Source organism: Manihot esculenta, chromosome 4 (assembly GCF_001659605.2).
Source record: "Manihot esculenta cultivar AM560-2 chromosome 4, M.esculenta_v8, whole genome shotgun sequence".
NCBI classification, from domain to species: domain Eukaryota; kingdom Viridiplantae; phylum Streptophyta; class Magnoliopsida; order Malpighiales; family Euphorbiaceae; genus Manihot; species Manihot esculenta.
In genome coordinates, this window is record NC_035164.2 from 31,085,132 (window position 1) to 31,097,832 (window position 12,701).

Genomic DNA, 12,701 nt, shown 5'->3' on the forward strand with positions numbered 1-12,701 from the left:
AACAATTAAAAAAATATAGATAAACATTATAAAATAAAAAGCGTAGTAATAATAATCAATAATATTATGAAATTAACATTTAGACTCTATTTATTCCTTCACTATTTATGGTGTTTGAAATACTAAAAAAAATAATAAATAAAAAATATTTTACTACATTAAAAAAAATTAATTATTCTAAAAAAAGAGAAAAGACTTAAAGTGAAAATTAATTTTTATATTTTGATAATTTTATTACAATTTATATAAATAAATTTATAAATATTTATTTCCGAACAATTGACGGTTGAGATCACGTTTTTCCTGGCTAAAAACTAGGCAAGAAACCGACAAGCGCAATAAGAAAAGCAGGACCCACGAATCCAAAATATTAACATGATAAAGATTCTGTATAAATAAATAAAATCTAATATTTAATATAATAATAATAAAATTTATATATAAAAAAATATAATAATGAAAAATTTTAAATATAACTATTAAAATTTACTAATAAATTGAGTAAATTAAACAGATCCCTTTCATTACAGCGTGCAATTAAATAACTCTATTATCGACTGTATTTTATTAATAATAATTTTTATTTAAAATATTTCTCTTTTATCTCTCACTAGTTAGTACTTATTTTTTTTTTAAAAAAATATATAGTTAATAATTATAATTTAATAGTAATATAATTATTTTTTGAAATATAATTTTAATTATAATTAAATAAAAAAATATAAATATACCTTCACATCCCTATACCGATTGAAATATTTAATTTAAAAAATAATAATTAAACTTATAAAATCATAATAATTATAACAATTAAAATAAATTAATAAATCATTGAAAAAATAAATTTTGATCATGTACATTATATTGCACATTATATTTTATTGACCCCAGTCTAAAATTTTATAAATTAATAAAATTATATGAAAATAATTTTATTATTTATGAAAATTATAAAAAAAAATTTAACAAAAATAAAAAATAATAATTTTAAATTAAATGAAGAACTAGTTTTTAGTTTTTAAAACTTAATTAAATTGTTCTTATGATTAGATTTTTTCAAAAGTTTTTTGAAATGCACAACAATATTTTTTTTCTAAATTAAAACTATGGAATAACTAAAAAAATAGTGATTTAAAAAATGTTTATTTACAATAATAAAAAAAATCAAATGGTTATAAAATACATGGTTAATACATATTTTAATAATTTTTAATTATGAAACATATGTTTAATTTTTAAATTATATATTATTATGGCTGTAGTTTTAGGAAGTTCACCTAGAACTTTATTTTTTTGGGAAAAAAAAATAATAAAAAAGGTTAAGGGTTAGGCAACTGGCAGAAAAATAACAGTATAGAAAAAAGTTTTTTTTAAAAGAAATTTAGAAATTTAAAAATTTTTTTATAGTAGTTAATAGCTATAATTAATTAAAGATTAATTAATAAATTTTTTATAATACAGATATCATGTGGTAATTTTTCAAAAAAAAAAAAAAAACAATGAAACGAAGGTGGAACAGCGCACAGGCACATGGTGATCGGAGGCTCCGGATTACGTGGAGAGAGTAAGGATTTTAAATCAGGAATATAAAAAAAGGCGCCACATGGCGATCCAGATTCTGTGGGGATTTAAAACTTAAACACAATCCAAATTCACTAAATTAATTGCATACGCCCTTAATTCCACAATTATTATATTTAATTAAATATTAAGATGTTTTAATTTAATTCTCAATTTTATTTTTATAAAAAAATTAATTATTGTATACTTTGGTCAAACTATGCCACCACATATCACTGCCCATGCCATGCCCCATATTCATTAATATAAAAATCTATCTAATTGGTTGTAATTTTTTTTTTTTTGGAATTCGATGGAGGCACACTCGCCTGCAGATAATTAATGAGCTAGAGATAACTGAAGGTATATTTTTCTTAGTATAGTTTTGAAAATTTATCATTCAAGTGAAATTAAGTTATAATACTCATTTGGATTTGTAATGATAATTAGTTAATGCAACGGAAATCTAGTTGGGACATCGATGAATTATAGTAAATTGAAATCGTATATAATAATTAGTATGAAATTATTAAATAATTTTAATTATTTTAAATTAAGCGTAAAATATTAAATTACTAAATTGTGTAAAATGAAATAGAACGGAATATTAGCGAATAAGTTGTCGCTATCAATTTCTGATTTTTTGTACGGAAAAAAAATCCATATGGCATTCTTGATTGAAATCCAAATTTGGTCAACAACATGGGAACCGCTTCGTCAGCCGACCAAACACTTTCATTATCATCGTGACATGCATGTACAAAAATGATCTGTTTATTAGAGTTGAGAGGTCAAAAAATATATACATTTTTAAAACTTTTGTTTCAATTTTAAATAACCTATTTATAAAATATAAATGCCCTTTAAATATATGACATACTTTAAGGACTTTAAAAGTAATTTTCCCTTAATAATATGCGTATGGCATACTTGTGAGATAATCCAGGGAGCTCCGGGAAGCATCAATGAAGCTTATCATTTCCCTCTAAAATATTATAATTTGTTGTTCAATTTCCTTTCCCAAAGATTCATAGAGAATGCGAACGTTTTGACAGTTCATGACTTCAAAGGGCCACATGTTTTCCTTAAATACTCGTTTGGCTGTTTTCTCCTGCTCATTTTCTTTTCTCCGAGAATAATATTATACACCATTAACACGTTGCTCCTTCAATTTCTTGCTCCTCATCTCAAGAACTCAGCTCATCCATTGTCAAGCAACAAAGATTACTGCAAAACAATTTCTGGGTTTTAGCTTTTCTTGATTTTCAAGCACTATTCCATCATAAATGGAGAGTGCTGACCTCTATAGAGCTAGTAGTAGCTTAAGAAGAGGGAGCTTTTCTACATGGAGAAACAATCCTTCTGATGTTTTTACGAGATCTTCTCGAGAAGAAGACGATGAGGAAGCTCTAAAATGGGCTGCACTTGAGAAACTACCCACATATGATCGTTTGAGGAAAGGTATATTTCTTAGTGCTTCTAAAGGTGCCGTTAATGAGATCGATGTAGACAATCTTGGATTTCAAGAAAGGAAAACTTTGCTTGAGAGGTTGGTTAAAGTTGCTGAAGAGGATAATGAGAAGTTCTTGTTGAAGCTCAAAAATCGTATTGATAGGTAAGGATTTTTATTGGTTTTCATAGTCTTCTTGGTTGCTGTAAAAATGTTAGAAAGAAACAAAATGGAACAAACTGATAACATATAAGCTTTCTTGTCAACTCTCGTTTCTGGGATTTTCTTAATAGCTGTGGATTTGTATCTTCTTTTTGTCAGAGGGAGTAACGAGATCTGTTTTTGGTTTCTGTTCTCATGCATGTTGTATCTGTTCAAGGAAATAAAAATGAAAATAAAAAGAATATAGTCCTTGCATTGTCTGTAACAATTTTTCTTGTTGCCTTGTGTTGCAGAGTTGGTATTGAGATTCCAACAATAGAAGTTCGATTTGAGCATCTAAATATTGAAGCAGATGCTTATGTAGGAAGCAGTGCTTTGCCCTCATTCATTAACTTCTCCGTTCATATGCTTGAGGTAGCCACTTTAGCTTGTTAGCGGTGAAATTTGTTGGTTCTATTTGTAAAGTGCTTCTCTTATAAGTTCTTTTTTATTTTTAAAGGGATTCTTGAATTATCTTCATGTCCTTCCCAGTAGAAAGAGACCATTGACCATCCTTAAGGATGTTAGTGGAGTCATCAAGCCATCAAGGTGAGATGTGCACGATCTGGACAATTGCTTAGGCTTTCTTAATTTAAAATGTTTCATAGGCATTTCTAATCCTTTTAGTGTGCATATTTTGCAGAATGACTTTGCTTTTGGGTCCTCCAAGTTCAGGAAAGACCACACTTTTATTAGCACTGGCTGGAAAGCTTGATCCCAATCTAAAGGTGGTAACCTACTCTTGTTGTTTCATTCCTTTCATGACCATTTTAGTGGTTGTTTTTCATTTTTCTTGTTGATTTTCATCTTTAACTGAAGTCGATAAATTTTTCATGCAGTTTTCTGGTACTGTAACCTACAATGGCCATGGGATGGATGAATTCATACCCCAGAGAACCGCTGCCTATATAAGTCAACATGATGTTCATATAGGAGAAATGACCGTAAGAGAAACTTTGGCATTTTCTGCCAGATGCCAAGGAGTTGGAACTCAACATGGTTAGATTACTGGATTAAACTCTATTCCTATTCTTTCTTAACAAAATTTTGATGAGGTACCGGGGTGACTCAGATAAACTTCGGCATGATTAGCAGTTAAAATTTTTGCAATTTGCAGAGCTGTTAGCAGAGCTGTCTAGAAGAGAGAAAGATGCAAATATTAAGCCTGACCCTGATATTGATGTCTTCATGAAGGTGAGAGGAAAAAATATATATATCAATAGCGACAAAATTAATCTGCAGAGCCACAAAATATACCTTATTCTGATATGAGGACAGAAGATCCTGTTTCAGGAGAATATTTTTCAGACAGATGTTATAATGGCTTAAATACTGCAACCATATTGTACATGTGCTTTCCTCTTCTTTCTTGCTGTATCAATTAAGATTTTTATGGTATTCTTATTGAACATAAACAAAAAAGACCAACTCAAGTTGTTTTTGTTCATGTTGAATAAGAATACCTTATGATTACCCATTTTATTCTCACCAAAGATGATTGAGCTGCATTTATGGAAATTAGTTTTCACTTTCTAACATCTCTTGTTTGACAGGCTGCAGCAACAGAAGGTCAGGAGACTAGTGTGGTCACCGATTACATTTTAAAGGTACTGTCATCACAAAATATGAAACTGCTAATGCAATGTACTTTGATTTTTTTTACTTATATTTTCTCTTAAATTTGCAGATATTAGGATTGGAAATCTGTGCAGATACTTTGGTAGGAAATGAAATGATAAGGGGTATCTCTGGAGGACAAAGGAAGCGTGTCACGACAGGTAAGTCCTTCTCTATTTTATATAGCTGAAACTAAGCAATTTATATTTGCATTTTCAACTATGCATATTAAAACTTTAAATAATCAAATTGAAGGTGAAATGTTGGTTGGACCCGCAAAAGCACTATTTATGGATGAGATATCTACTGGCTTGGACAGCTCAACAACTTATCAAATTGTGAACTCGCTGAAGCAATCCATTCATATTCTTAATGGAACTGCTGTCATATCCCTCCTCCAGCCAGCTCCAGAGACTTATGACCTCTTTGATGATATTATTTTGTTGTCAGACGGCCAGATTGTGTACCAAGGTCCCCGTGAACAAGTTCTTGGTTTTTTTGAATATATGGGCTTCAAGTGTCCTGAAAGAAAAGGCGTGGCTGACTTCTTACAGGAAGTAATGAATTCACGACTATTTTTTCACTCATTTTCACAATATGGTCTTTGGAATGGCCTTGTATGTGAAGTTGCATAATCTGTGAATAATGAATCAATTGCAGGTGACATCAAGGAAAGATCAGAAGCAGTATTGGGCACGTAGAGATCAACCTTATAGTTTTGTCACAGTTCAGGAATTTGCTGAGGCATTCCAATCATATGATGTGGGGCGTAGAATTGGAGATGAGCTTTCAACTCCATTTGATAAAACCAAGAGCCATCCTGCTGCTTTGTCAACCAAAAAGTTTGGAGTTGGAAAAATGGAGCTGCTTAAAGCCTGCATGTCAAGGGAGTACTTGCTAATGAAGAGAAATTCATTTGTCTACATCTTCAAGCTCACCCAAGTGATTATCAACTTCGTTTACATTTACATTATATTTTCTGTTATAAAAAATTGCATGCACTGTAACATTTTATCTTTTTTTTTTCTACCACTAGCTTACATTTATGGCAATCATTATGATGACACTCTTCTTGAGGACTGAGATGCACCGAGACAATATTATGGATGGAGGAGTATATTTGGGTGCTTTGTTCTTCACTGTTATCATGGTCATGTTCAATGGTATGGCAGAGCTATCCATGACCATTGCCAAACTTCCAGTGTTCTACAAGCAAAGAGAACTCCTATTTTATCCTGCATGGGCATATTCTATTCCCACATGGATTCTTAAAATTCCTGTGACATTTGTAGAAGTTGCTGTTTGGGTTTTCTTGACCTACTACGTTGTTGGATTTGATCCGAATGTTACACGGTAAGCAAGAAAAGAGGTGGAAATAAGAAAGACCTTTTTCTGACTAAAATCTTGTGATGCATTTTGCTTTGATTTAGCTGAGACAACATGGTAATATTTGCAGGTTCTTCAAGCATTACTTTGTCCTGTTACTTGTTAACCAGATGGCTTCTGCACTATTTCGATGTATTGCTGCAACTGGAAGGAATGTGATTGTTGCCAACACCTTTGGATCATTTTCACTACTTACACTTTTCGCACTCGGTGGCTTTGTACTATCACGAGGTATATTAGTATTTAGTTATATATTAGAGACTAATATTTTCTCAGAAAAATTGAATGACTTTCTGTTTTTTCTTTGTTAACTTCTCAGATGAGATAAAGAAATGGTGGATATGGGGTTACTGGATGTCACCATTGATGTATGGGCAGAACGCAATAGTAGCTAATGAGTTTCTTGGAAAAAGCTGGAGCCATGTAAATTTCTTGAACTTTGCATTTCTTGTGAACTTATTTGCCTCTCAATCACCAAGAGCATCTAACTTTAGTTTAAAAAATTACAGATTCCACCGAACTCGACAGAATCGTTGGGAGTTCAAGTAATGAAAGGCCGTGGTTTCTTCCCTGATGCATATTGGTATTGGTTAGGGGCAGGTGCATCGGCTGGATTCATAATAGTATTCAACATCTGTTTCGCTCTTGCTCTCACTTTCCTTGACCGTGAGTGTCATTATCTTCTCAAGTTCATGTTTTCTTAAATGAAAGCTTATGCTAATATCTTGCAAATAATGTTTGGCAGCATTTGAGAAACCTCAGGCTGTTATAACTGAAGATTCCCAAAGTAATGATCCAGATGATGAAGATGGAGGAGATATTCTGTTAACAAACAATGGAAGTAGTCACAAATCAAGCACAGGTAACACAACTCAGTGATAATGCACATTTCAGCTTAAGTCCTGTTAAGCACCTAGGAGATAGTAGTTACTTTCAATTCAATATGCAGGTGCTGGTGAAGAAATTAGACAGGTCAACCATAACAAGAAGAAAGGAATGGTTCTTCCATTTGAACCACATTCCGTTGCCTTTGACAATGTTGTCTACTCAGTTGATATGCCACAGGTATTAAAATCTTAGTAACATTAAAGTATCACCGTCCAATGTGACTAATGACTTGGTCACAAGAATGATACTGACAGGACTGATTTTGTTAATGGATCAGGAAATGAAAAGTCAGGGAGTCCTTGAAGACAAATTGGTGCTATTGAAGGGTGTGAGTGGTGCCTTCAGGCCAGGTGTTCTCACAGCTTTAATGGGTGTCAGTGGGGCCGGTAAAACCACTCTGATGGATGTGCTGGCTGGTAGGAAAACTGGTGGATATATTGAGGGGAACATCACAATTTCTGGGTTTCCAAAGAAGCAAGAAACCTTTGCCAGAATATCAGGATACTGTGAGCAAAATGACATCCACTCTCCACATGTTACAGTCTATGAATCCTTGGTCTACTCAGCTTGGCTTCGTCTACCCCCTGAAGTTGACTCTAAGACCAGAAAGGTAGACTCCTGTTTTTCATTTCCAGATAGTGTATTTCTGAATTTTGTTCATACTGTGTTCTTGCTCATTTTTAACTCGTCTGCTGTCTAAGCAAGTTCTTCAATTAATTTGCATTTGCGTAACAGTTCCAATAGCATTTCTATCTACCTTATAGCAAATACTTTTCGTCAAAGCTTGAAGTAACCATTTCAGTCTATCTGAGAATGCTTGTAAATTTGATATTGATCTTAGTTGAACTACAGCAGAAACGTTGAGTTTATCTCATTTCTAAATTATATCTCAATTTTGTTGCAGATGTTTGTTGATGAAGTGATGGAGCTTGTTGAACTAAATCCATTACGACAAGCACTAGTTGGATTACCAGGTGTGAGTGGTCTTTCTACAGAGCAGAGAAAGCGGTTGACAATAGCAGTTGAGCTAGTTGCAAACCCCTCTATAATATTCATGGATGAGCCAACTTCAGGGCTAGATGCAAGAGCTGCTGCAATTGTGATGAGAACAGTTAGAAACACTGTGGATACAGGACGAACTGTTGTGTGCACCATCCATCAGCCAAGCATTGACATATTTGATGCTTTTGATGAGGTAATATTTTAAAAATTATAGCTTTATGGTGAGTTCTATACAAAATGTTAACTTGATGTATTCATCATGGCATTGCAGCTATTCCTGATGAAGAGAGGAGGAGAAGAAATATATGTGGGGCCATTGGGTAGACATTCTTGCCATTTAATCAAATATTTTGAGGTATATTACATGTTGATTGACAGGGGGAGAAAAGGAATATTTAGTCCATTTCTGAAGAACCTCTACTAAGAACACATAGATTTTAATCATTTGTCATTCTCTTTCTCCAGGGAATTGAAGGAGTCAGTAAAATTACAGATGGTTATAATCCAGCAACTTGGATGTTAGACATTACCAGTTATGCACAAGAATTAGCTCTGAATGTTGACTTTGCTGCCATTTACAAGAATTCAGAATTGTACAGGTATCTTTGTGCTGATAATTGATAGCATTTCTGCTCTGAGGAAATTCTTGCCTAGACCAGGTCCATGTAGACCGGCGGTGTAAAATGAGAGTGGGAATCACATGGAACCCATGCACTTACACTATGGATCCATGTAGACCCAGTCTAGTCAAGTTTTTCCTACCTGGGAATATGTTCAAATATGACAGATACAGCTAAAGTTTTCTTAAAATTTCCTCTGGTATCGGTTTCGCTTTTCAGGAGAAACAAAGCAATGATAATGGAATTAAGCACACCTGCTCCTGGTTCAAAGGACCTCTATTTCCCTACACAGTACTCACAGTCATTTTTAACCCAATGTATAGCTTGTATATGGAAGCAGCGTTTGTCATACTGGCGGAATCCACCATATACTGCAGTAAGATTTTTGTTCACAACCTTTATCGCTTTGATGTTCGGGACAATGTTCTGGAAGATTGGCTCTAAGTTGTAAGTGACACACTGGTTCTAGAACCGTTTATCAATTCACAGTAAAATGGTATGATGCTGCTGCTTTAGTATCTGATTATTCCCATTTCATGAACTTCAGGAAAAAGCAGCAAGATCTTTTTAATGCTGCTGGAGCAATGTATGCAGCAGTTCTCTTTCTTGGGGTGCAAAATGCTTCATCTGTCCAGCCAGTTGTGGCAATTGAAAGAACTGTCTTCTATAGAGAGAGAGCTGCTGGAATGTATTCAGCTATGCCCTATGCTTATGCACAGGTAATTAAGAAAAGTAAAGAAAAGAAAATTCTCATCCTGCAGAATGTTTCATATACTTCCTCTTCTGTTGCAGGTCCTTGTTGAGCTTCCATATGTTTTTGCACAAGCCATCTTCTATGGAACTATAACATATGCAATGATGGGATTTGAATGGACTATTGCTAAGTTCTTCTGGTACTTATTCTTCATGTATTTCACATTACTCTACTTCACCTTATACGGTATGATGACTGTCGCCGTTACGCCAAACCACCACATTGCTGCCATAGTTTCCTCTGCATTTTATGGAATGTGGAACATCTTTGCAGGCTTTATACTCCCCCGAACCGTAAGCATTTTCACTTCCCTGAAATCTTAATAATTTAAAACATCATTACTATTAAGCATGAACATCATAATGCAATACATTCTACTAGACCAGACACAGAAACAACTTCTCTTTCTATTGTATGTGTAGCCTGATTCGCTGATATATTTTTTTAATTTTCCTTCATTTACAGAGAATGCCTGTGTGGTGGAGGTGGTACTTCTGGATATGTCCAGTAGCATGGACATTGTATGGATTAATTGCATCCCAATTTGGAGATGTTAAAGATGTTCTTGCCAATGGTCAGACAGTTGAAGATTTCATAAGAGAATATTATGGTTACAAACATGACTTTGTGGGAGTAACTGCTTGTGTCATTGTTGGGATTGTTGTTCTTTTTGCTTTTATTTTTGGTATCTCCATCAGATCCTTCAATTTCCAGAGGCGATGAAGATTGTTCTTCTGAATTATTTTCAAGGAAACCTTCTCAGGCAAGTGACACCAGGACCCAAGAAATTTTTTATTTTTCTATTGTATTTTAAAAAAATTTATATATATTTGAATAGAAGAAGAAAACTTTACAAAAATGTTAATTTGTAAAATCAATTCAAATAAGGTGATTTGATGGATTCTTATTAGATTGAAGTTGTATATGCTCAACTTCTCTCTAAAAAGATTTCAATACCCATATCAATACTATGCTATTTATTTATCTACATTTTCCTATTATACGGCTTTAATTTATTAATATTAAAATTATTTTTTTATTATGAAATTTCAGAGTTTAAATTTAATTAAATCTAATTTATTAAAAAATAATTAATTTGATATAAAAAATATACGTAAATTTTTAATACAACTAGAATCATTATCAGGGGCGGAATCAGGGCCTAAGCGAGCCGTGACGGCCCAAGAATTTTCATTTTTTAATTATGTATAGTAAAAATTTATTTATTTTTATTAATAAAGCGAGTGAATTTGAGAGACTATTTGTATATTTATTAATTTAAGTTAAAAATTTATTAATTTATTATTAATTATGACTTTGGAAATTTAAATTCATTAACTACATTTATATTCATACAAAAATAATAAGCTATATTACGTTTTGTATATTTTCCTTTATAAAAAAAATACTAATATTTTTTTTATTTATTTTTAAATAAAATGTTTTTAATCCTTTAATCATTAAATAAATATATTTTTTAAAAAAATTATTATGTTTATTAATATTCAATTATTAAAAGAAATATTTTTATGTGCTACGTAACTTATAATATTTATACGTATATTTCTTTATTAAAAAATTAGAATTTTATTATCATTCATACATAATATATTTAATTTCGTTTCATATTCATTTTCTCATAACGAGTAATTTGTTAAAATATAAGATAAAATTATTTTATTATTAAAATTAAAACTTTTTTATATTTTATAAAATCAAATTTTTTTATTTTTTATAAAAAAAATTCATTAAACCAACTTGAATATTTATTTTAATTATTTCATATTATTTAATATCCATAAATTTAAATATTATTTAATTTCTCTGATAAGTAAAATAAATAAGTTAATGATTTAGTTGACAAATAACTTAAATAATATAAATTTTCTAAAAATTTAGAAACATAATTTTTCAATTAATAAAATTTTAATTCAATACTATTTTTATAGCTCCTCTATTTTTTTTTCAATCTCAAAAATTTACTTTTAATTGTTAAGACTTCAACTTCTTACATTCTTTTTTTTTTCTTTTTAAAATATTTTTAAGATAAATTATTCACTTACTACTTAATTTATTTGTTTACATTATTTTTTTTATTATTAAGACATAATAATTATGATTGAAATTATATATTAAATTATTTAAATTTAAAAAAAATAAATTAAAAAATATTTTATAAGTAATTATTAAATTATTTAATAGATTATTTAGATTTAGAAAAATAAATAAATATACAATGGGTTAAATTATTTAAAATTTTAAAAATCTTAAACATGAATCAAAACCAAAGAATGGTTTTATGCGTAATAATTTAAACTACTCATTTAAGGAAAAAAAAAACTTAAAAACTCATATATAATATTTTATTATTTTGAGTAAGTGTCCTTTTGTTTGTAAAAATAATTTGTATTTGAAAAATATAAAAAATATTTTTTATAAAAAATAATATTTTTCAACAAGATAATTTATTTTTTATTATTTAATTTTAATTTAAAAATAAAATTTATTAATAAATTTATATATAAAAATTTTAATAAGATCCTTGAAAAATAATTTTTTTTAAAATAAAAGTTATTTTTTTAAACGTGGTTGAATTTTTTTTTTTAATATTTTTTATTTATTAAATTTTTTAGTGTATCAAACATCAAGCGATATGAAAAATATTTTTAAAAAAATATTTTCAAACGTCAAAAAATATAGAAAATTTTTCTTAAAAAATATTTTTTGTGACAAATGGAGTTAAAATTAATTTAACTTGTAATATTTGATGCCCGTAAATTTTCTTCCGACCTTCTACTTAAACTTAGTTCTTGATTCTGAGGGTTTGGGTTTTTTCTTCTATATATGTATATACAGTAATTTTACTTTACTGAAATAATTAGAATTGAAAATTAACATTAATTTTCAATTCGCTACGGTAGGTGGATAAATTTGATTAATGACAAATGAATGCGTGATAAAAAAAAAAAAACTTTAATATAAAAGAAAGTTAATCAATCGCATTTTATAGCATGTTAAGTCAATTTTTACGAAATGAAAAATTACTTTTTTTTTTATCTATTTAATTTTTTATTCTTCAGATCTGCGATAGGGTGTTCTTCGCAATACAGATAAAGTTCTGAAAGAAAAATAAATAAGTTAGATCAATTCCCCGGTAACGGCGCCAATTTTGACAGAACGGTTGTCGAAACCGGTTAAAAATAATCAATTCAGTTATCAACGA

The 12,701-nt window shown here is 30.2% G+C and overlaps 1 protein-coding gene across 1 annotated transcript; it reads left to right on the forward strand.

Annotated features, from left to right (window-relative positions):
• Positions 1 to 2,522: 2,522 nt before the first annotated feature.
• On the forward strand, positions 2,523 to 10,464 carry LOC110613496 (pleiotropic drug resistance protein 1). The gene is made up of 24 exons (XM_021754653.2): positions 2,523 to 3,175; positions 3,466 to 3,586; positions 3,672 to 3,760; positions 3,855 to 3,939; positions 4,051 to 4,210; positions 4,329 to 4,405; positions 4,765 to 4,818; positions 4,899 to 4,989; positions 5,084 to 5,385; positions 5,489 to 5,770; positions 5,865 to 6,181; positions 6,285 to 6,445; positions 6,534 to 6,637; positions 6,724 to 6,880; positions 6,960 to 7,076; positions 7,164 to 7,279; positions 7,380 to 7,712; positions 8,007 to 8,297; positions 8,376 to 8,459; positions 8,570 to 8,703; positions 8,944 to 9,171; positions 9,272 to 9,443; positions 9,517 to 9,771; positions 9,944 to 10,464. Exons 1-24 carry the CDS (start codon positions 2,847 to 2,849, stop codon positions 10,199 to 10,201), a joined length of 4,317 nt encoding a protein of 1,438 aa, XP_021610345.1. The 5' UTR covers positions 2,523 to 2,846; the 3' UTR covers positions 10,202 to 10,464.
• The last annotated feature ends 2,237 nt before the right edge of the window (positions 10,465 to 12,701 follow it).

Bases quoted from the DNA above. Each gene is read 5' to 3' on its own strand.
- LOC110613496 (XM_021754653.2), top strand. From the start codon at position 2,847: ATGGAGAGTGCTGACCTCTATAGAGCTAGTAGTAGCTTAAGAAGAGGG. The intron at 6,881-6,959 runs GTGAGTGTCATT...AATGTTTGGCAG, and splicing joins TGCTCTCACTTTCCTTGACC to CATTTGAGAAACCTCAGGCT. The intron at 9,172-9,271 runs GTAAGTGACACA...CATGAACTTCAG, and splicing joins TGGAAGATTGGCTCTAAGTT to GAAAAAGCAGCAAGATCTTT.